The sequence below is a fragment of the Anguilla anguilla genome, chromosome 2, assembly GCF_013347855.1.
Source record: "Anguilla anguilla isolate fAngAng1 chromosome 2, fAngAng1.pri, whole genome shotgun sequence".
NCBI classification, from domain to species: Eukaryota; Metazoa; Chordata; class Actinopteri; order Anguilliformes; family Anguillidae; genus Anguilla; species Anguilla anguilla.
The window spans coordinates 62,622,023-62,647,403 of NC_049202.1; the positions used below are offsets into that span (position 1 = coordinate 62,622,023).

General features: G+C 45.7%; 1 protein-coding gene across 2 annotated transcripts; it reads left to right on the forward strand.

Annotated features, from left to right (window-relative positions):
• The first annotated feature begins 1,295 nt into the window (after positions 1-1,295).
• Positions 1,296-15,594, forward strand: tekt4 (tektin 4). 2 transcript variants are annotated; one of them, XM_035406189.1, is made up of 7 exons: positions 1,296-4,924; positions 5,218-5,288; positions 5,651-5,794; positions 12,316-12,538; positions 13,533-13,687; positions 14,915-15,129; positions 15,181-15,594. In XM_035406189.1, exons 1-6 carry the CDS (start codon positions 4,394-4,396, stop codon positions 15,126-15,128), a joined length of 1,338 nt encoding a protein of 445 aa, XP_035262080.1. In that variant the 5' UTR covers positions 1,296-4,393; the 3' UTR covers position 15,129; positions 15,181-15,594. The 2 variants fall into 2 exon arrangements, with proteins under 2 accessions (XP_035262080.1, XP_035262079.1); XM_035406188.1 differs by having other exon boundaries at positions 1,299-4,924; positions 14,915-15,594.
• Positions 15,595-25,381: the final 9,787 nt, after the last annotated feature.

A 25,381-nucleotide genomic window follows, 5' to 3' on the forward strand; every position in this document is an offset into this window, starting at 1 on the left:
AATAAGAATGCTGACTTAGTTAGTGAATATTATAACTATAGGGACTGTAAGTATAAAGGCAGTGTTCAGATTTTTACAGATGGATCAAAGGATCCGCAGACAGATGCGACAGGGGCTGCAGTTGCTGTGCCTAGTTGTCAAGTGGGAATTAGCAAGAGAACATCGGATTGTTTAAGTGTGTATGCTGTTGAATTGTTTGCCATATTGATGGCATTAGAATGGGCTGAACGGGGTAGGGTTAACAAAATAGTAATATGTAGTGATTCTGTGTCGGCCATTGCGAGTATTAAGACGGGTACAGCCAGAAATCACCAGGATCTGCTGTATGAAATCTTGTTCGCCAATTCAAGAGTGGTTAGGCAAGGGAAAAATGTTACATTCATGTGGGTCCCAGCACATTCAGATATCCCGGGAAACGAGAGAGCAGATATGTTGGCAAAAGAAGCAGTCAAAAAGGGAAGTGTTGAAATTAATATTAAGTTATCAAAGTCAGAGGGAAAGGGCGTTGTGTGGGGAAATATCAATAAAGAATGGCAGCAGCACTGGGATCAGGAGAGAAGGGGGAGACATTTACATCGGATACAAAATAGAGTAGGCAGTGTAAGAAAGAGGGGAGGAAACAGAAGAGAGGAGGTTGTAATATCAAGATTAAGAATAGGACACAGCAATTTACGCAGCACGCTTCATCTTATAGGTAAACATCCAACCGGTCTTTGTGAAATCTGTCGGGTACCAGAAACCTCAGAACACATTATCATTAACTGCAGTAAATATAGGTCGGAAAGGAAGGATATGATGGAGGAAATGGGAAGATTGGGGATAACAGGAGCAGGATTGAGGGATGTACTGGAGTGTGGTGCTAGTGGGCAGGGGAGGAGATGTTTTATCAACTACCTTCGGGGAACGGGACTGATAATAAAAGTGTGACAGGCAATAAGCTGTAGGAGTTAACTTACTCCGAAAGGTGGCAGTAATGCAACTTTCAAGGATGCAAGCTGCCGTTAAACAACACGGAAGAAGAAGAAGAAGAAGAAACTGGGGCTCCATTATTGGGTAAGTTAAGTGGCCATAGTGTGACTGACTCTGGCTGAGTCAGTCACACTATGGCGAGTGCAAATGACATACAGGAGCTAGAAGACCCGCCTGCTTTTTTCAAATCAGCTGTGTGGGAAAATTTCGGGTTCCCAGTGAACTACGACAGCAACGGAGAGCGAGTGGTGGATCGGACGAGGACGGTGTGTCGGCGTTGTTCGACAGTTGTAGGGTATGTGTGCGGAAACACATCAAACGTTAACGTATTCGACGGCATCAACCAGATGTGCCAATCACAGGAGCTAGGAAAAAAAAAAAAAAAAGCAGGAGTCCAACTACTTATCCCCGCTGCTTTTAAGCAGCCTAGATGCGAAAGCAGACAGGGCCAAAATATTACCGAAGCAATTTGCATTTACATGTAATCGGCTATGCGCCCATATGCAGTGGTAGAGGACACCAGCTTCAAGTATTTATTAAAAGTGCTCGAGCCTCGTTACAACGTTCCATACAGTTACAGTAGTCACAGGTTAATCACAAATGTGATACATTGCTCCTAAAGGCACAGGTTTTATTTTATCTTATATTTTATTATATTGTATTTATTTTGTATTTTCACACCAGGAGATGTTATTCAGTTCTGTATTGCCTTTTATTTTGCATCAGCCCTGGGCTGAAGTAATTGAAACACTCATTATTATTATTTATTTTGTAGTATTTTCATAACATAAGAGATGGTTTTCAGTTTTGTAGCCGATTGTGACCTATTGGCTTTTGTTTTTTATCAGCCCTACATAAAAATATGACCTATGCGAAAGTATATGTTCGCATTTTACTGCTTAATACACTACAGGCTGTAGCCTACCAACTACCTCAGGGGGGACTATACGACACTAGGTAAAACAAACTCTAACTTGCGCCACTGTCTGTTCAAAATAAATGAAAAGAAACCTAGCCTTATGCATTTGGGCTTTTTTGTTGCTTTTTTCCCGTTGTACACCAAACCGTGGTGTGAACCGAGCCGTGACTTCTGTGTACCGTCACACCCCTAGCACACAGCCATGGCAGATAAAGGGAGTCATTAGTTTCTCCGTCAATAGCCGAGGGAGGCACAAGTCAAACACATTCTCCCTAGGCACGCATGCGCTCAAAGGGCAGGGTCACTGCTGTTCTCATTCTTGTCTCTGACTGGACACCACATCTTTACGGCGCAGTGTGCCCGCTGCTATCAGGATGTGCCGCTCCTCATCCGTTCAGTGAACGAGGAGACAACTGCGATCTCTGCTCAGCTCATTGGCCAATGACAAAAGGCGGATTTCCTTCGTTCTGCAACTGTGAACCAGGCAAGCCACTGCATGACATTGCGAAAATCGATCATTAAGGTATTTCATTAAATGACAAAAATTCATATTAAGGTTAATTAAATGGATGAATCAGTCCATAACAAGCTGCAGCTGCCCCACCCCAATAAATAAATAAATGACCCATTGGTGAAGAGAAGGGAAGTATACAGTTTGACTCAAAGTTCAAATAAGGTCAGAAAAAGAGAAATTTCTGTCTCATTCAGACCACATGAAAATATGTTTTGAAACCAGGATTGTGGAACTAACAGTCATTCTCAGATGAACATATGACAGACCCCATGAGAACCAATTCTTTAGAGGACAATCCTTACACAAAGGTTGTTTACCAAAGGGTTATGAATAAACAAATAACCCTTTGTAAAACTGAGCCTGGAATTTTTTTAATGGACTCATAAAATTTACCAACTATCCTTAAGCAACCGTTAGGAAATTGCTAGACATGTCGTTTCGTCTGACGTTTAAACTGGAGACGTGCATTGCTCGCGCATCTGGCGCGTCTCAATCGGTATTGATCCCCGCCGGTACAACTAGGTTTTAATGACTTCAAATTAGGCTTGATGTGAATTACTTCCAGATGTTATTTGACGTATAAGGTACAACATACCCAGCCATATGCTTTCAGGGATAGAGATAACACACGCCGGCGATTTATGAAGTCCGGGCAGATGTGGGAAATACTATGAAGTTAGCCGTTTTAATTTTGTATTTGGTTTTCAAAACTCTCAGACTAAATGCACAGAATGAATTAATTTTAAAATTGCATTGGCCTACAACAGCGTAGATGACATAATAGTGCCGTTTCAAAAATATGAATACCACTAGAATTTTTCTAGTCACTGGTTTGTCTTTTAAAAGACTGATGTTTGTTTTAAACAACGTTTTGTATAGTGTTCGAGATAAATTATTTCACATTTTTAAGAGACCCTCTTAAAACTGAACTTACTTTTTGACAGCTCATTAAACAGGACATGAGCACGAAATCCTAGAACCAGGGCAAACCAATGATATAGGAGTTTAGCCAACAACGGGGTGGCCAAAACGGTCAGCATGTGCTTTTTCGCAGTTTACCTGTGAAATTCTGCAGAAAGGCACCCCGGCCCCATGCGGACAAGAAATAATTTAACATGGTAAAAATGATGGGTCAGTGCCAGCTGACATTGGCCTTGCCTCTTAAGGAAGATCGAACTCGTACTGCATTATGAAACCACCACAACTCTTCACCATTGGAACACGACAATGTTTCCACTTTTTCTGCCCCAACCTTTAATGTTTTCATTTTCAATGGCATTTTTTTTTTACAACAGATATGTTCTGCGAATGTCTCCTAGCCAAAAATGGCCTTCTCTGATTTTTGAAGAATAATTGCTTTACGAAATTCAGTCTACTGTATGTGACCATGAAAGTAATTAATTGTTAGCATCCGCATTGCATGACACAGCTGAAAAAGTGTAATAAACCGCATAAAACCCGAATGTAACCGCACACACATGTTCGGTGTCCAATCAACCCTAACAGAGTACGAAATAACAATGGAATGGACATTTTACTGTGTATAAAAATGTACGTGCAGCCAGTCCGATCAGATTCTTTTTCTATTGGAAGCTCACACAGTTGCTGACTTGAGAAGGTGTTAAAAAGACCGGTATGTTTAAAGGAAGGCTGGGGTCGTTAGAATCGAATGAGTCGCTGATGTATTTTTTAGATTCTAAACTGAAACTGACAGAATAAAGTTTCCCTTTCGTGAAACAATCATACTACTACTGCATCTTTGTGCTGTACTGTAACGCTGTCCTCCGCATTGTTCAACTGACATAATCTGACCATTATATAAGACACATTGCGTCCTCTCCGGTCCAGGTGTCACGCGTCCATGGAAACGGGGTTCCTTGGCAACGCAAAGCAAACACATTGATAAACAAAACATCACAGTGCAAATGCATTTGGCCTGTCTGTCACATCCAGTTTTTTCCCCTTTGAAATAGCTTTTTATTCGTGATAAAATGTCAACTGAAGTTTTAGTGTCAAGACCATTTGTCGACACCAGGGCTGTATCCCAGGATGTGCCTGCGAGATCACCAGACTCGATTATCAAAGAGAACATGTTCCCGTCCTCCGGTTTGGCCACGGCGGGGTACCGGTCCGCTAAGTATATGCCGGATGAGTGGGATGCCAAAAACAACTCCACTCTCGCCCAGGCGGCAGGCGATCGGGACAACGCGGAGAGGATCAGATATGAGTCAAAAAGTCTTCACAAGGAGACCGAGACGAGGACGCTTCGGTCCCAAGCGGAGGGAACGCGGTACCTGGGAGAAAGACTTCAGGAAATTAACTTCTGGCAGTCGGAACTGCAGCGGCACATCGAAGAGCTAACCCGGGAAACCGAGATGCTACTGGGGCAAAAGCGCCGGCTGGAGAAGGCGCTGGAAGCCACTGAGATCCCTTACGCCATTGCTACTGACAACCTGACCTGCCGGGAGCGCCGACTCGGACCTGACTTGGTCAAAGACGAAGTGGAGGACCAGCTACTTAAAGTGAATCCCTTATTTCTACTTAGGTCCCCATAGGCTATTACTACATTATATTGACTTTATTATACAGTGAGTTGCGATTTAGATATATTTAATCAGACAGAAACACATAGCTAGATGGTTTATATATAGGGCCATTAATTGTTAAGTTTCTTGACACATTAGGTCAGGCCACTATCTAACTTGATCATAAGTTAATAGCCAGACTAATTTGGTGTGAATGGAGTAGCTGAATGCTGCGTGATAACTATACGAAATGACTGTCATAAAATGACAGTATGCTTTTTTAAATGAAGGAAGTGGAGCTGATCAGGAGCATCCAGGCGCTTCTGAAAAAAACTTTAAACGAAGCCATCAATCAAATAAGGTGAGAAAAAAGGGGAAATTTAATTCTGTTTCATTCAAACTGCATGAAACAATGTTTTGAAACCAGATTTATGGAGCTTACAGTAATCTACAGAAGATCATATGACAGTCCCAAGGGGAATCAGTTTGTCTGATGACATTCTTTACTAGTTGTTATACTTACAGATCAGATCTGTCTCTTTACAATAATTTAAACAGTGAAGCACTTGAAAAAAAGCATCACTAGTGAATATGCAGATCAGGAAAGGGGGGCGGGGGGGGGGGGGGGGGGGGGGGGGACCATTTCTAATAAAATAAAAAAACCCTTGAACTGGTGGATCCACCTCGCCCCCCCCCCCCCCCCCCCCCATCCCCTTCTCTCAGGGCCAACAGGGAGGCAAAGCAGACACTGGAGCTTGACTGGTCTGACAAGTTCCAGGCCTACAGCATGGACGTCCAGTGCGGTCGCTACAGCAACAGGAGCATGGACATCCAGAACCATCCCAACTCTGCTAAATTACAGGACCAGTGAGGCCCAGCTCTCTCTCTCTCTCTCTCTCTCTCTCTCTCTCTCTCTCTCTCTCTCTCTCTCTCTCTCTCTCCCTCTCCCTCTCTCTCTCTCTCTCTCCTTCTCTCTTTCCCTCATCTCTCTCTCTCTCACTCTGTCGGTCTCTCCCTCCCTTCTCTCTTCTCTCTTTATGTATTGTGAGTGCGTACCTGCCCATCCCACTGCCTTTTTGGCGGGAAACCGCAGGCGTGGTTGTCTTGCAGTGGCTGCCTGTGTACCTGTGCTGATAGGGGATGTGAAATACTCTGTAGGAACGTGCGTTTCAGATTCAGGAAGTGGGAGATGTGTGCTTCCCAAAAATAACATTTAAAAATGTTTTTGTGGTAAAGTGCAGGTTTGTCCTCCACGCTAGCAGAAACTGTCCTCCTTTGGGTCAGCTAGAAAGGTTTCCCTGGGTCAAACCTGCGCCTGTTGCCAATAGCTGCTCATTGGGTGTGCTTCAGTCGAGACTTGGGTTTCGGTTGCCCTAAACAGGAACGTTGTTCGGGCCCCAAAGTTTTTCAAAAACGAAAAGAGAGAATAATTAGAATTGTGTGGCCGGGGGATGGTTTTGGCAATAAACGCTTACATGGTGTCTGTTTATGCCAGCGGCCAGCTCTGGGTCTGTAACCGGGGAAGACCAGGCGGCCTCTGCCTAATAATTTCTTTTACTGTTTAAAAGGCAATCTACCGCAATGCGTGGCCTGTAGCACTTCATCCTGCCGCGTGCTGTTGTGTGCATGCATTACACCAGGCTTGCACAGTTAGTTGCACGTTATTAGATAAATACACCGAAGAAATTCCTTTTAAGAAGGAGGAAAGTTAAAGGAAGTCACTAAACTAGCCAACCTGACCTCCTCCGGCAAGGTGTTCCAGGGTCGAGGGGCCCTAATTAGCTAGGCCCGGTTACCCCGCTGTTTTCAGTCTGGCCTTTGGAACCGCCGGAAGGACCTCAGACTACGCGCTAGCTCATAGGTGTCTGCCTGTGGGCTAGCGCAATATAAATATACCCTGCAGTATAAACATGGGCTAAACCATGTCGTGCTTTAAAAACGATCAGCTGAATTCTTAAAATCAGTTCTGTATCTTACTGGCGACCAGTGTAAAGCAGCCGAAATGAGGTGGCTGTGAACATGTCCTTTAGTGCTAGCTAGGAGCCTAGCGGCAGCATTCTTCCGCCGCTAGGCTATTGACCGGTAAATGTTTTTTCCCCACACCGCTCCAGTTCTGGCTTCTCTCCACTGGTTGCCTTGTTGCTTTCGGAATCAGTTTTAAATTTTCATTAATTACTTACCAGGCCTTACCTGGTTTGGCGCCCAATTATATTTGTGAACTTTTAATTCCGTATTGTCCCCCGAGGCCTCTCAGATCTGCCAGGCTTGGGCCTTTGGCTGTTCCACAGTCTAGATTAAAATCGAGGTGATCGAGCCTCTGCTGTAATGGCCCCTATGCTCTGGAACAGCCTTCCATACAATATCAGGTCTGCTGATACAGTCTCTACTTTTTAAACTAGCCTAAAACCACCTTCTGTAATGACTGATAGCTAGATGCTGTACTTTTTCCTTTTAATTGTTTGGTCTTAATGCTAATGTTTTATTATTTCCTATTATTTTATTTTGTTTGTTTTGCTAAGTTCCTCTTTGTTTTATTCTTTGGATTTTAATATTGCCTTTTATTCTTCTATATTGCTGTTTTGTTTTATATTTCAGTCACAGGACTGAAATATTGGTCAGCTGGCAAACATTTTCTTTTGACACTAGAGGGCGGCAGAGTACTATTTTACTATAAGACGAGCAGAACCAAAATTATGCTCAAAATTGTAAACTTGTCTTTAAAAAAAAGAAAGAAGAAGCTTTCTCATTATCTCCACTCATTGTTTTTTTTGGCATGCTTTTTCATGCTTCTCACTTAGTTCTTCCACAGATTCACATCTAGTAGCCCCTAATGACAGTGGTCTCAGTCATTATGCAGGTAGGAAAGCAAAAGGAGAAGACGCATTATCGTAATATTTGTGCGGAATGTAGTCACGATGTCGGTGTGTGTGTTTCCCTGTGTGCCTTTGGGAGATTCTGGGAGAACGTTCCCCCCGCGTCCCTGATCTGCTTCGGCCTTGTCCTTCAAAGGATTTTCACTTAAAAACGCACACGGTTCCGTGGGCAGCCACCCAGAGGGCCGTGTACACCCCCCCCATGCCCGCCCATGCCCCCGCCCCCGCCCCCGCCCCCGTCACCCGGCTTATCTGCCGAACTTCCTCCGGCGGGGGGCCGGAGGGCTGAGCGATCGTATCAGCACACCTGTCAGTCACCGGGCGGCGCTCACAGCGGGCGCCGCGCCGACCGGAGCCCGGGTTCGATACGCGCACCCCGCGCCCCCCTCCCACGCCCCGTCCGCCTCGCTCAGCTTCACCTTTCGGCTCTCGCTCTCGCTCTGCCTCCCCGGCCCGACCGATCGAGCGCTGGAGAACGCAGAGGAGACGCGGCGTGGTAATAACGAAGACGCGGGAGCGGTCTGGAACGCAGCGAGCCGCTCGCTAGAAGCACTTTTTTTTTTGGAAATCTTGCGGTCCAAGTGCAAGACACACGCCACAAGAGACCAGGTGCTTTTCTTGCCGCACAACCAGGTCGGCGGTATTTGTTTCCAGGGCAGATTTGTTTGTGGGAGCTCACCCGATGACAAACAGCACCGTGTAATGTGAACAGCCGCAGTTACGATAGCAACAACAACAAACCATAGTCCATCCATCCATCCATCCATAAATTTTCTTAAATGGCTTATTCCTGGTCAGGGTTTTGGGGGGGGGGGGGGTGGGAGGTGGGCGGGGAGGAGGAAGGGGCGGGTGGTTGTGGGTGGGAGTCTATCCCAGCATTCGGTGGGTGAGAGGCTGGAATACACCCTGGTCAGGTCCCACAGTCCATCTCCGGGCCCAGGCATCATTCCCTCACACACTCACGCCTTAGAGTCTCCGACTGGCCTACTGCGTGGCGTCGGACCGTGGGAGGAGACTGGAGTAACTGGCTGGAACCCACTCGGTCACGGGGAAAGCATGCAAACTCCACAGCTGGGGATTCAAACTCGGTAACACGCCGTACGAAAGACAGAAATGACACGCAGAGTCAAAGTGTGCACAGTTACAGTGACGGGTGCAGAGGCAGGAGGGGCTTATGGAGCAGCTGGTGAGTGGTAGTTCAGAGCCTTGATAACCCTGGGGGGGGGGGGGGTTTGGGAGGGACTGTTAAAACGGCCAGTCCTGCCCCCCCCCCCAGTGATTTACTCAATCCGCCCCACGGCCAGGAGTTTGAATAGGCGGTGAGCTGCGTGGGAGGCATCCCATGTGATTTCCTTCGCCCGCTCGGCGATGCGCTCTGTGCTGATGGAGTCCAGGGCAGGGGGGTCAGACTGTGTTATTTTAGCTGCCATGGAGATAATCGGCTTTCATTGACGAGGCTTCGCTCGCACTTCTGGGCCGTATGATGATTGAAGATGTTGTGATGCTCTCTTTCATGGCTGTGTTGAACTGATTGAGGAGTTGTTGGTTTACCCTGTACGTCCTTGCTGTCAGAAAAAAAAGGTTATTTGGCTTGTCTGCATAGGGGAACCCTTTTTACTTCTTTATGGAACTCGCTGTGGTAGATGTGAAAACTGTGAAAGCTCCCAGACTGAACATTTATGCCCGACAAAGAACGCTGGTAAGCGGACTGAAGAGGCTGTATTGATGGAGAATGTGAGGGCTAGGTGTTCAAATGTTAAGGTTAAGGTTAGGGGTTCATTATCATTGAGGCTGCTTATTTTGACTTATTTCGGGACAGGTATGAGGTGCACTCTTTAAACGCGTTGCAAAACACGCTGGGGTCATTGGCTGTGAAATTCTCCTCCAGTTTTTATTTTTTTATTTTGTTTTTTCAGTGAATTCACTTGGACGTCCGTATTTCAGTTCTCAGCTTACAGTATGTCTGGCTGCTTTGCGTTGCTGCCTGTCACCACCCCTGAAGCCAACATTCTTTTCCCTGTGAGCAGCAGCTGTAGTTTGCCATCAAACCAGTGCTTGTTCTTGCCAAATTATCCTAATGATATGTTGGGAGCACACATGCTTTTACAAAAGCTGATATATGCTGATGTATGTGCGTGTAGTCATTGAGGCAATCACAAGCATGAAGCAGAAGATGTGCCAATCAGCCGAAACCAGCGCCTAAGAGTGTTTATGGTGTCACTGGGCCAGATTTTCGATTGTTTTTGTTTTTTCAGTTAGCATACAGAATGCACGACACCTTGTGTATTTATTTTTTTCTTGGCACTTTGTTAACACAGTTTATATTAAGTTCCCGAAGGTGGAACGCTCCTGATGTTTTTCTCCTTGCCTGCCTGTTGACTCATTTTTGTTTAGCTTCTTTTTTCTGTGAAGCCGATTGCAAATTTCCATACTGTCCCGGCAATAGAGTTTCTATTCTATTCTGTTCTATTCTATTCTATTCTATTCTATTCTATTCTATGCTATTCTATTCTGACTCAATGCAGAAGCACCTGCAGTGCACTAATGACATCATAGCGGTAACATTCCACTGTGTAGGGTCTTTCTGGGGCCTCCTTCGTGTGTACAGTTCCTCGTGGATGCCATTTTGATGTCTCTTTCCGAGGCTGCCCCAGGTGGAGACTGCCCCCTGGTGGAATTTGGTGATATCTGTTTTTTCCATCATGGTTGCTATCTCAGGTGTCTTGTTGACCGTCTCCAAACCAGCTTCAGACCGGCTGGACCGGCTTAAAGCCAGGCTGGGACAGAGATTGAATTTCCACCCGGGTGCTCAACCAGGCATTATAAAATAAGAGATAGGAGACATGACATCACCTTGCAAAAAAAAAAAAAAAAACGCAACAAAAATTAAAAAACAGAGAGGCGCTCCGCCATTTGCAGAGTGTGTTCATAACAGCCAGTAGAACAGTAGAACAGTAGAACAAGGTGAATCGTGGAAATTACTTCCTGGATACCCAAAGGGAAAGTATGGCCAGCAGTCAATAGTATTGTTCTATTGGTTGTTAGCAACGCGTATCAATCGTCCACATTGTGTGAATAATTAGCAATCGTGTAAGGTAAGGTGCGCTTCTTAAACTGGTAGGATGACACTACGAATGTCCCACCCCTGTTTTGTAATGCATTTCAGCGATAGGGTGACATAAGGAAACAGGGATGGCTGACTGAAGGGACTGTGCTTTCATTTTGTTTTGTTTATTTGGTTATTAACTTTGTACCGGAAAGTCAATCTTATTTCGTGTGCGGTCCCCTAAGAGGGTAAAGCGGCACGAGGAAAGGCTTTTGCTGGCCACGGGGTAATGGCAGGGGCGTGTGTTTTAAATGAAGAATTTAGCCACCCTCTTTTGGATATTAATGAATATTCGGTACGGTCTTAAATCTGGCCTGGATGCTTTGTTGGGTCTGCGGATCTTATGCACGTGTGTGTCATCAGTGTGCTTTTGCCGGTATTTCAGCAGGGAGTGTGACGCCGTGTTCAGAGGTCTCGTTCTCTGGCGCGGTTGTGAATGTGAATCCCTGACATCTGGCTCTGATTTTAATTTCATGATTGTGCTCATTAACATTCGCCGCCAGGGCACTGGCTTGCTGGTATTGCTCCCGCAGAACCGCTGGACCAGAACCATATGATCTGCATACAGTAGGGGTTTTTTTTCTTCTTCTTGTGTGTCCGGAGGCTGTGGGCTGTGGTAAATGTTTTTAATGGGTACGCTATATATATTACATTATGCGTTGCAGTACGCTGTGCTCTGGGAAGTACTCCAATGCACCTTTCACATAAAGGAAGCTCATTACGGAAGTCGGGGGTAAAATGAAAAAGCTTTTGAAAAAGAAAAATCTTCCTAGATTGCTGCCTTGCGAACTGCTCCGTAAATTGCCAGGGAGGACTTTGTGTCTGCTCTTAAAAAGCGGGGGTTGATATTCATTCACTCCAGACTGCAGCGAAGTGGCCCACAGTCTGAATCTGTATTTTTGTACCTGTCTGCCTCGTCGTTGTAGAAGAGGCCAAGTACGCCCCCTTTGTCGCCCACAGCAGGTGTAAGCAGGCTAAGCCGCTTGCTAACTTCCTGGTTATACAGGTGCCCCACTGCAGCAAGCTCAGCCTTACCCATAACCCTTTCATAGCCTCAAAGCTAGCTGCACCGTGAGCACCCCACTGCCCTTATTGAACACACCCCTCTCCCTCTTTCACGCTCTCGCCCTCCCTTTCTCCCTCCCCATCTCCCTCCCTCTTTCCCCCTCTCGCCCTCCTTCTCTCTCTCTCTCCCACTTTCTCTCCCCTCCCTCTCCCTCCCTCTCTCCCCCTCTCTCCCTCCCCATCTCCCTCTCCCCCATTCCTCCCTCTCTCCCTCCCTTTCTCCCTCCCATCTCCCTCTCCCCCATTCCTCCCTTTCTCCCTCCCTCTTTCCCCCTCTCGCCCCCCCCCTCTCCCTCTCTCTTTGCCCCTCTCTCCCCCATGCCTCCCTCCCTCTCCCTCCCCAGTGTGTCGAACAGGGAGTCATGGACGAGGTTCTCTCAGGACAACCTGTCGCTGGCGGAGCGGGAGGAGCGGGCGTCGCTGGAGCTCAGGCAGCTGGTGGACGCCGTGCTGCGGGACACGGCGGAGGACCTGCGCGCCCAGTGCGCCGCCGTCGACAACGCCTTCGCCCGCCGCTGCCAGGAGCTCAACGAGGCCAAGGCCCTGCTGGAGCTGCAGCTGGCGCAGGTGGGCACGCGCTCGCGACCCCCCCACCCCCCGCCACGCCACACCACGCCATGCCACCCCCCCCCATCCCCCCCCCACCCCCTCGCCACGCCACGCAGGATTACACGTCAGGGCCTCACGCAGTGCTAGACCCCCCCTCTAGTCCGTGGCATTGGCATAGGCATGGGGGACCAAGGGTGACCAAGGGTGCAGCCCGCTCTCCGTCCTGCCTCTCTGCAGACTTCGATCCAGCTGCACGCAGCTGCCGACGGCACGGCAGTCATCGAGGGGAAGGGGTCGAGCTCATCGCTTCCTGTACCGGCTGCGATCGGATCGACCAGTAACACAAAACACTTTAAAAAAAAAAACAAATTAGCCGTCGAACGGTTGCAGTTCAGAACAGGCGCCGCCTCTGACCCAGCTTTCCCAAAGCACGCTCCCCTTCTCGGCGATCACACCCCTGCTTCTATGAAATCCGCCGTCGCTGCTGTGTGTGATATCGCAGAGATTAGCGTCTGAAGCATACCTGCGGTTTTCCTATCGGCATGCTCTCTGTTTCAGGGGGGAAGGAGCTCTGAGAATGGGGCGCCCCTGTGCCACAGGTTTCTGGGCTTTTAGCACCCTGCTGATAAAAGGCTGCGTTACATAAAGTGGTTTGAAAGCCAGGGACGGCCACGCTGTCCTGACCTGACCGCAGGTCATGGGAACAGCAGTAAAAAAAAGAAATGCCTAAATAAAAGCATGCCATCCTTTGAAGAGTAGGTTTTTTTCTTGTGATGTTTTTTTTTTTTTTTTTTTTTCTAAATTCGAAGTCAGTGTTCTAGAACTGGGCGCATTTTCCGAATGCCGGTTTCAGTGCGGAAGCGAAAGCGGTCTGTCCACGTGCTTGTGTTTAAACCCTCTTCTGCAAGGCCCGGAGGTCCAAAGGTTCATTGATTGAGTTTTAGGATTGTTCGCCGTGGCGTCTCTTCCTGAAAGTGTGCTCCCCCCCCCCCCCCCCCCCCCCCCCCGGCAGATCCTGGAGGAGACGGGGGCCCAGGAGCGCAACGTCAGGGCTCTGCAGCAGGCCCTGCACGACAAGGAGGCCCCCATGCGGGTGGCCGAGTCGCGCCTGTACAGCCGCGCCCAGCGGCCCAACGTGGAGCTGTGCCGCGACGGACCCCACCTCAGGTCAGTGTGCCCCCCCCCCCCCAACCCCCAACCCCCCGCACCCCGGCGGGCCACCGGAATGGCCCCAAGTTTACATCGCCCAGGACCAGTCATTACATTATGGACGTACTGAGAAAAATGGGGTTCGATCTAAAAATCTTTTTTTTAAAAAGCATTTTATTCATAAAAAAATTCTGTTTGTTGTTCTCTTTCACTGTACAGTGGGTTAAACTGCCTGAAATTATTTTCAAAAACATGTGAAATGTGCTAAATGTCCAAAATAATGCTAAAATAGGGGTTTCGAAAAAATGGTTCACACTCAATATTATTGATTTTCCAAGCCATTAAAGCTCACCGTATATTGTTTTTTTGTTTGTTTTTTTTTTGCAAATGCAGAGTACAAGACTTGCACAGTACTCTGCATTAGCAAAAAAATAAAAACAGTATATGATGAACTTTTATGGCGTGGAAAATCAATTCTTTTGAGAGTGAACCGTCTCATTTTTAAAATTAGAGCTTGTTTTACTGGTTTCAATGCACCGAACCAAGTAAAGCTGAGCGCGGTGATTATTATTATTTTTGCCATACATTAACTCAAAGTAGGGTTTTTGGCCAGCTGTAAAGCCTGTAATCTTTTTTGAAAGGGTACTATTTGCATTTTTTGGACCCTGAAGATCCAAGCTCTTGAGCAGGGGGAGATTGAGCTGAAATCAGATCTTACTTACCCGCTTAGTATGCATGGCTACCTCACAGCTCCATCTCCTTGAGAAGAACCACAGAGGAAATAAGTCTGCTGATTGCAAGCTTTATCACTTAAGTCTTTTGGGATGGGTGTGCATTTGCTGTAGTATAACTATCAATTAAAATAAATCAATAAGTTGATTGATTTAGGCTGGTAAATGACAGAGCACACAGACTGTGGATGAGCTGAGATGGGTTTTTTCAGTGCAGTTTGTGTCTATGTTCTTGTGTCTGTGTCCCTGTGTGTGTGTGTGTGTGTGTGTGTATGCGTGTCTGTGTCCCTGTGTGTCCCTGTGTGTGTGTGTGTGTGCATGTGTCCCTGTGTGTGTGTGTGTGTGTGTGTGTGTGTGTGTGTGTGTGTGTGTGTGTGTGTGTGTGTGTATGCGTGTCTGTGTCCCTGTGTGTCCCTGTGTGTGTGTGTCTGTGTGTGTGTGTCTGTGTGTGTCTCCATGTGTGTGTGTGTGTGTGTGTGTCCCTGTGTGTGTGTGTGTGTGTCTCCCCTCTCAGGCTGGTGAGTGAGGTGGGGGAGATCTCCTACACGATGGAGGTGCTGCAGGAGAAGCTGTCGGAGGCGCGGCGGTCTCTGGAGGACCTGGAGCGCACGCGCATGGCCCTGGAGAAGGAGCTCAGCTGCAAGATGCACAGCCTGATGATCGACGTGCAGAAGTGCATGACCCACCGCACACGCTACCCCACCACGCTCGCCCTGTCCGGGTACTGAGGGCCCTGTTACCCCAAACCTGCCCCCTTTACCACTCTGTCCCCGTACTGAGGGCCCTGTTACCCCAAACCTGCCCCCTTTACCACTCTGTCCCCGTACTGAAAGTCCTGTTACCCCAAGTCTGCCCCCATTACCTCTCCATTAAGCTAACTTAATGCAGAACTCTCCTACCGTCTCTGCAGACTGATACAAAAATCAGAATCTGAAAATAGTGTGTGTGTGTGTGTGTGTGTGAGTTTTTGTGACCAAGTCTGTTCATTGCTGTTTTATTTCCACAGCCCTGCTGAAATTGCCTTCTCTTTATCCCTTGTCCTCTCCTTTCCTTTTGGCTTAGTTTGAGTTTTCTGTTCAGTTTTGTGTGACTTGAAGTGGAAATGTGTGGCATCAGATATTCCAGTGCACAAGCGGCAAAGTGAAGGCTGGATTTAAAAAAAACAGAATAAATCCTAACAGCTTGCATTCAGTATGTACGTCTGTCTTCGCTTTTTCTATTTTCTATTTTATGTGAATTTTAAGATCCATTGCTGGGGGGGGGGTGTTGTGGGGGGTGTGCGATCAGATGACAGGGGCGTCCCTGTGTGCCTCGTTACAAGTAACTGGTGCCCCGAAATATTCATTTTCAGTTACTCTCTTCTGCGATGCTCATTATTAGCATGGGTTAATGAAAATGGACACCATTGTTTGAATAGTTTTTTTGTTTAATAGAAAGAATTGAATAAAAATATTTTTTTACAATTGTTTAAAGTAGACTAGACTGACGTATCTCTCAGTTGTTTAAGATAGCTAGAGTATAAATTTGGATATCATTGTTTGCTAAGTTTCAAAGGAGTCACGCCTCAATGCATTCCTGCATTCCAATGTTGCCTGTACAGGCAGCATTTTTACCATGTTACAAGTGCGCACACGTGCATGCTCACACACACACATGCATGCATGCTCACCCATGCTCACACACACACATGCATGCATGCTCACACATGCTCACGCACACACGTGCATGCATGCTCACACATGCTCACACACATGCATGCATGCTCACACATGCTCACGCACACGTGCATGCTCATGCACACATGCATGCATGCTCACACATGCTCACGCACACATGTGCATGCTCACACATGCTCACGAGCATACGTGCATGCTCACACACACACACACACATGCATGTATGCTCACACATGCTCACGCGCACACGTGCATGCTCACACACATACACATGCTCACACATGCTCGCACACATGCATACTCACACACACACACATGCTCATGCTCACACATACGTGCATGCTCATACGCATGTGCATGCTCACACACACGTGTTCATGCTTACACACATGCACACGCTCACACGCGCACACTCACACGCACACATTTTTGATTTTTTTACTACTACAGCTAATCTACACCTCAGCTGTAGTGTCAAGAAAAAAAATGTTTTGCAAGATAATATAGGCCACAGCTTTACGTGTTTGTTTCAAACGATAATTCAAGTTATTCTGAGCCGATGGACCCGTTTGCCTCTAAGCATAGCTTAAAAAAAAAAAAAAATATCAGCAGTGCCAGAAATTCAGCAGTGGCTCTGCCTCTGCAGAGGACACACCGAATATTCTGGAGTGAAAGACTGGTATTGGTGCGTGCTGAAGCGAAAGCTGTTCTTGTTTTATTCCAGTTCTTCCAGGCTCCAAGGTCCAGGTGGATTGGAAGAGTTTCTTCTGCAATGTGAAATTACTGCATTGTTAAAAGCAATGTCATTTTGCCCAAAGTTAATTTTACAGTCAAATAAGGTAACGCATTTCACGGTCTAGCTAGTAAAGATGACAGTAATTATCAGTAATGTGCGGTCTGTGCGTACGTGCGTGCTGCAGCTATTAAGCAACAAAGAGTTGTGATTCCTCTTGTTTGTCGTTATTTCTGATAAGACAATCCCCTCTTGTAGTTAGGACACCCCCAGTCAGTAAACAGATCATCAGCCTTTAAATAAGACAAGCAATTAAGACATGGAAGTAAAGCTTTCAGCAAACCCTCCAACTCACATCCACAGGTCTTCTGATGCCATGGTAACAATAGTGTACGCCTTATAATGCCAATAAAACGTCTATGGTAAGGCTGGACAGGGCTTTGAAACAGGACGCCGGAGGACGTCCCCCTACAGAGCGTTGGTCCAGCCTGACTGTATCCCACGTTTCAGGTGACAGGTTTTTTATTTTATTAGCGTAGCACACACAATGTTTCTGCATGACCTTGTTTATAAGAGGCTAAAAGACAAATTAAAAGCAAGAGACCAACACACAACACACACGAAGCAACACACATATACAGTGCATTCTTACCCCATAGATATATTCATACAAGAAAGCAGGTGACTGTAGCTTCAGGAAGAATTGTTTCCTCCTAGGTCAGAAGTATCGAGGTAACTAGTGGGAGGGGACAGGGTGTGGGGGTGGTTCAATTGCAAACAGAGACCTCCTTCCTGAAAATGGAAAATCTGAATAGCCATGCTCTTTCTGAGGTGTATAAATGGAACAGAGCACTTCCGATTCGGCTTGGTAATATAAATGATAATTATAGTTCAAAAAAAAAAAAAAAATTCCATCGGAATTTCCATGGGGGATGATAAATTCATTCATTATCTTTTTTATTTCTATCAGACATTTTTGGTTATTAAAACCACCAAGCCTGATTGTAATGAATAATACATTCTCCCAGATGAGAAAGACTCCATAAAGCTGGACAGCAATTGAATTTGAAATAATGTCCTAAATTGACTGAACTGAAAAGGAAGTGAACCTGAACACTGGTGCGCAGCAGAACACCAACGGGCAGCCGCATCATCGTCAACATTAATATTGTCTGCACACGAAAAGTCTGATTAAACAGACAGACAAGCCTAGCCTCACAAGAAGCAGGTTCCAGGTTCGAGACCCGACCGACGCGCATCCTCTCTGGGGAGTTTGCGTATTCTCCCAGTGTTCCCATGGGTTTCCTCCTGGTACTCCTGCTTCCCCCCCCACAGTCTAAGGACATATATATAGACCTGGGACTTGCGATGAAATTCAGCTTCGCTGGCTAACTCTGGCACATTTACAGAAATGCTATTAATGTTATTTGCCCCTGTAAAATAAATAAACTAACACATAAATATCAGCTCAATAAAGAGTCTCAGACCAATGCCAATTTTATGAACTTGGTCAATGGACACAAGCAGTGGCCAGGCATAGCAAAACAACTAATAGCATTCAATATTGCACATACCGAACAGGAACATAGATCAATGCAGTGCAGCGGGGAACGAATCAGATTAAAGTGCTGGCAAAATTTCTGTGTGCTCATGGGTCCGATACAAAAAACAAAAAGCCTTCTCATAATCGCAGTGCTAATGCCTTTGCTCGGCCATTATCAGGCCGTTTAAAACACAACGGAATGGGTGGATTAATGAGGAAGGCCATTTGGGGTGACAAGAACTGGGCTTGCAGGTTCAAATCCAGGGTCAAGGCCCCTGTTCAAATCTCATGCAGGGCACTTATCGCGTACCGCCTCTAAAATACTCAGTCGTAAAAGAATATGATGCGTGGTTGTGTATCCAAAATTACCACGGGTTGAGAGCACCTGCCGAGCGGATAAATTCCCGGTGAGCAGCCGGCTCATTTAGTGCAGTCTTGGAAAATGCAAACGGACGAATTCGAGTACACGGATATTGTAACCTGAATGTTATGGCTTTAACATTATGAGATTGCGCTCTTTATGGGGCATTACCGCAGGACTGGAACTCTAAATCATTCAGGCCTCGTTTGCTTGATTTCTCAGTGAGGAGGCTGAAGGAGAAACTTTGATGAGATGCGTAGTTGCATATATTGGACACTAGGTGTCAGCAATGCAGTGGAACCGACGGGCAGTTTACTGTCAAAAAATTAAAAAATTAAAAAAATAGAACACAGGCATAATGACTCGCTGGAAAATTCAGGCTTGAATGTAATTTTTCAAAATGAGTCTTCGTCGGGTAGTTGTTAAAATTGCTGCTTGTTTTTGTTCCAGCAGAGAAAGGGCAATAGTCCGTGCTAATGTACGGAGAAGATAATTCAGGATCATTCATCAAACTCAATTTTTTTTTATTCAAGGAAAGATCCTCTGGAAAATGAACATCTCTGCCATTAACTAGGACAACATAAAAAACAACGGCAGTGACATTAACAACTTCGGTTTAGACGTCAACGGAAAGCGGAAAACGTCGCTGATAGGCCGACTGCTGCTACAAGAACAATCATAAGCATCCTTGTCGTCCTCAACATCGCGACTGAATCCATTTCCTTTAGTTATGGGTCCCAAAAGTATTTTAAACTAGAGGGAAGAGATTGCATCTCATCTTCAACCGTCGGGCTGCACCCGCCTGGGTGATCTATGGCAGCCATTTTATGCCCCGGTGCTCTCCACACATCAGCTGAGCGGGAGATGCGTCTGTTCAGCCAGTTAAACTGGACGGGAATGGCCAGATGAGCAGATTGGAAGTTTCACCAGGAAACCAGGAACCCCTCTATGCCTTCCAATTTGCCATAGGATCACTACTGACCACACTGAGTCGGGTTTAATATCGCATTCTGGAGATGGACCAAATTTAAACCGGTACAGTATAGCTTGTGACTGCAGCTGAAATGATGTAGTGAGCAGATCTGCATAGAAAATTTCCCAGAGGCTTATATCCATCAGGGCCAGTTCACACAAGCAAATGGAAGATATCATAAAATATCATACCATATCATATCAAATTGTATCTGCCCCTTTGCCCATCTGAATAACACAGATTGAGCTTACTCTCCCAAATGTGTGCATGCATGTCAGCACATACCCAAACACGCATGCGTGCGCACACGCCACAGATTCAGCACATGCAATGTACACGTGCATGCACGCACGCACACACGCACACACGCATGCCATACAGGTAGCGCATTCACTCAGGCACACACGCCAGCAGTGTGTGTGATGTGTGCGAACATACCAAGCGGGCAGACTTTGACCGGAAGCAAGTTCGAGGCCAGTCGTCGTCAAAAAAGAAAGAAAAAAAGAGAGAGAAGATGAAAGACGAGACACGGTCGCCAAACAGTTTAATCCTTCAGGCAGAAATCGAAACCGATCGCAGCCCAGACTGCAGCCTATGCAGGGCCCGGATGACCTCCAGAGGAATGACAACAAGCAGGCGGGTGGATTTTTTTTTTCTCTCTCTCTCTCTCTCTCTTTTCGTTCTGTTTGTTTTTCTCCGTTCGGCGGGTGATTTATCACGCAGCTCATCGTCCGCCGTGCGCTGGATACGCGGGCGCCCGTGTCTGAGATCGCGCTCGTGACCACCTGCGTTACCCTCGTCAACCGCCGCCGGGACCGAGGGGACGGAACAGCAAACAGGACAGAAGAGGCGTAACGTAGAGCTTTACGGGCAAAACGGCTGCGTTTACGGTATTAAAAATAAAGCCACGTCCATTTCTTTTTTTTTATGACGTTGTTTGAAGTAGCATAAAGCCGAGCAAACAGCAGAGGAAGAACAGCGCGTGATTTGTTTGAGGAGCGTAATGGAGAGCGTGTGATTGACAGACAATCAGACCTGGCCGGGTGTTGATAGTGAATCAAATTCATTCATGCAAACAAAATAAAGGCTTTTTCATTTCCGGGGAGAGGGAGAAAGGGGACGAGAGAGCGGGGTCATAAGTCCATGTTTTCCATCTTATCCAAAAAGGACTGATGTGGGTGCAAGTCTTTGTTTTATCCCAGCCCTAAAACTCCTGATTTAACTATTTAACTAATCATGGTCTTCAATCAAGACCTTCATAAGTAGAATCAGGTGTCTTAGTGCAGAGCTGAAACAAAAACCTGCACCCACACCGGCCCTTTCTAGATAAGACTGGATGTACTGTAGAGATTTATCTCAAGCAACTACCATGCCCATCTGTTTATTACTGTTCCCATGGTTACTTGATTTGCTGGCTGCGTTGGCAGTGATTTAGGGCAGGGATGCACCTGTTTTTGGAATTTGTGTCAACCTCCTTAATTATTTAACCAGCTCAATCATATCTTGATCAGACATTTGTGGAAGCAGCCACGGACTGTACGTGTATCCTAAATATCTTACTCCGCTCAAGTAAACCAGCGTAGTTTTTCGAGCTGTCAGAAAACTAAAACTAAGGTAACTGGTTGCTTGTAAAAATTCTGGGATTGCAGTTGAGGTTGGAATGAAAACCAGCATACACAGTAGTCCCCCATGACAGAGTTTGAGAACCACTGAAATAAGGTGCCAAGCCCAAACCATGAAAAACAGCCCCAGACCAAGGCGTGCCCAAATACTTTTAGTCACATAGTGTATGTGTGTCAGACCGTGGAGTGAGGTAGACCCAAGTGCAGAGACTGACACAAGATGGGGAATAAGCAAACAAGAACACTATAACAAAATATGAAACAGGAACATGAAATACTAACACTTGGGGGAAAGGAAAACCAAAAACGAAAACCAATAACTCAGGTAACACACAAGAACAGACACAGGAGAACATAACCGAGGAATAAGAAAATGCAGGAGGAAGAAGGAAGGCTGAGGATTCACAAGAAGGCAACAAAAACCAGGCAAAGAGAGAGCAAACACAGCAAACTTAAATACAGAGGACAGGTGAGACTAATGACAAACTAATTAACCGATAATACAATAATAGAAAAACTAACAGGGGAAGAGCTGTGCGACCCGACACAAGGGGAAACAGCTACGGGGGCCATTACAACGGAAACCTGAGCAGGGGAAAGCATGGGCAGGTCGAGGATGGGAGATCCGATGCTCTGTGCTCCGTGGCCTTGTGACCTCCCCACTGGCCTCGAACCCGGAGAGAGGCTTGGTTTCTCTGGGACGGGTGGGTATTTTTAACTCAAAAACCCAGCGAGTTCCGCAAAACTTAACACTTCTTAGCTGATTTAGAAGCATTTGTGAACACAGATATACCGTGATGTGAAAAAGTGCACATCTTGAGGACATGACTAACTATAATCTAGACCTCCTCAAGTCCTAACAACATAGATAAATATAAATATAACCTGATGTGATGAATAACACATAGGTTTTACTTACAGTATCTAGTTATTTATTCACTCGAAAGTAACACGCAGAAGCCATGTGATGAAAGGCAAGTGCACCCTTATTGCTTCCACATACATTAAGCAATTAAGAAGGTGATTAGGCCCAGGTTCTGCTAATGAAGAGCGAACATTTAGCTGATAATCAGGAAGTGCTGCCACCTATATATATAAAAGCACGCTGCTGAACCATTTCACGTAACTGCATATATGCAGTTATCACGTAACTATATAACTGTATATGTGATATAACAGTGTGTATACACACACACACACACACACATAAATGATGGACAGACAGTGCTGTTATAATTATAGTCCCATGCTCCTGGCCCTGCTCCAATGAAGGGAACCTGACCGTAGTCGTCACTGCTGGGGGCAGCTTTAATTGCCTGTGACCGCTACACATGCTCCGGAGCCTGTTAATTAGCCTCTTAGCCATCTCCAGCGGTGCCTATTTCATGCCAATTGGCTAATGAGCTCTTGGAAAAAAGGCCACTGGAACGTACGGAGTACTGGGCGACCCCTGATAGGCTGGGGTCATCATCATGTGACCCGTGTCTAGCCCGAACCAATCAGAGGACTGAAAGAAGGTTCAGATTCACTCTGTACAGGGGGTTCTCACATGTAAAGACATGAAAACAGCACAGATTCTGTAGCCACATGCTCCTTACATCTTCTCTCTACCTTCGCTACAGGAGATTCTCGTTCGGTGATATGCAGTTCTGATGCTCTTTTATAGTTTATGAATATTTACGAAGAGCTCTTTGCATGAAGAGACCATCCGTCAGCGTGATGTCATCCTTGGTTACGCATCTCTGCTGCAATGTTTAATGAAGACTGATGGATGTGAAGCAGCAGAGCTTTAGGCTCTATGGTAAACTGCAACCAAAACAAACAGACAAGACCCTGAAGAATTCCTGCACAATTTGTCACCACGGTCAAGCAGTACAGAAAAATCTGGTTTTATTTTTTTATTTTTTATTTTTTGCATTGTTTGAAAAGGCCTTCTTCCCAGAATAAAAAACCCCAGCTAAAATAACAAATACTAGCTTTAGTGATTTTTAGAGAGATCATCAGTGTAGTTCAATAGGCAATAATTCAATATAATTCGTACCTTGAGGTCTATTATATTAAGTCAGTCTTACGTTTAACGAGGCTGACCATATCCATCATCAACTGTTAGCCTATAAAATCCGTGAAGTGAACCGCCAGAACCCCAGGGCAGTTTCCAGAGAGACAGCTGACCCCCGTTTACACTCAGAACCTATCACAGACATCTCACATCCAGCCCTGCTCTCCACCACCATAAAAATATCATGCGTCATTAGTGTCGCGCAAAGACATTGTATCTCCATTTTATGTCCGTTTTTGAAAGCCATTCTCGTCTGCCTCTGTGCTCAAAAACCCCCCAAATGATAAAATCATAATGCTCGTCGGTAAGTGGAAAATAGAATCTGTTTTGTTTATTGTACTATACTGTCATAAAGTCCTACTTATTTCCTTGTGCAGTAAGCAGCCCTGCTGAAAATTCCAGGCAAGACCTGCTGGGATTCTAAGCTGGTTTAAGATGGTGTAAGCTTTGTTTTCGACACTTCTAGCTGGTCAGAGCTGGTCTGTGGCTGGTCTAAGCTGGCCTCCAGCCAGATAAAGTTTGTCGAAGCTGGTTAAGCTGGTAGAGTAAGCTGGAGATCAAAGTTGGTGGACTAGCTGATTATATGGGCTGGGCATGGCGAACAGCTGGGTGACCAGCTAAAAGTGTCAAAATCTCGGCTTAAACCAGCTCGATCAGCTTAGACCGGTTTAAGCTGGAATTTTCAGCAGGGAGGTGATATCGCAGCGGAGAGTCACACTCATTCCACCGTGCAGTGAGCAGGCACTACTGTAGAAGAGATGTGTTTCATTTCTCAAAGACAACACGCTACTAAATTTTTCAAAGTTGACCCAAATAAATAAATAACAGTCTAATCCCAGCATAGGAATCACTCCTGTCAGTTCCAAAACTCCAATTTTTTTTTTTTTACAAGGAAGCTCTTGTAGAAACAAGAAAGGACACAACGTTATCCGAGGCTGTTGATCTAGTGAGATCTTTTAATCGCCTTGAGAAGGAATAAGGCAAGGAGGAGCCTCCAAGTGCTTTACACCGATGCTACAGTGGAGTTTACAGTGTGCAGTCTGACCAGTACCGTCCTGTCCTGTTCAGAGAATTAGCATTTGAATTAGCACAGCGAATTGCATCAGTATTAGCATTTTTTTTTTTGGCACAGTGAATTTTATTTCACCTGCACGGAGAGCAGTGATTCAGATATTTCTGTTGGAGGGAAGATAGCTTTCCAGACAGTTTTAAGAGCGATAGATAATGAGCGCTATATTGCAAGTTGGAGTAATAGCTTGTCCGTATTTTTCCAAGGAATGAACAAGTTAAAGGCCGAATCCTTGTGTCGGCTGGCTGTTTCCGGATATTTCTTCATGCTGCAGAAACACGGCAGAGACTAAGCGCTCACCCATGGCCTTACACTAATAACTGCGTGTATGTGTTGCGAGGAGACATACGTGTTCAGGTTTAAATTGAAGTCAAAAGCAGTATCTAGGAAATGTACAGATATCCCAAGGTGAAGGAGAAGTGATATTGAATTTGGTTACTCATTTTTTCTTAAAGAAAAATATGTGAGAAAACATATGACTAATTGACGCGTTATTGAACTCCACGATTGGATTTCTATGGGTGGTCCCTGAGGAAGTTTGCTTACGTACTCATCTCCGATTAGAAACATTGGGTTCTTTCCACTGTAAGCATTAAGAATTCATTACATCTGAGATTGCCACAAGGACTTCTATTATTAATATATTCAATTCTCATATATATATATATATATCCATGTTGAATATTGATATATTGAATTCACACTGCAGCCTGACCATAAGCTTGTGCAATGTAATTAAATTGTCGCTTCTATTTACATTTCTGTAATCATACCTGGGGTGAATCTGTCACTCAGTAAAATTACACTCTGGCTTAAGAATGATCCATATTGTAGGTTATGGAGACATTGATAATTAAAGATCAATTTTGCTTCAGTTTTGCTCTGATGAAAAGCAGTTCTCAAAATGGGAGAAAAAAGTAGTAATCGCCTTAATTTTTTTTTGCC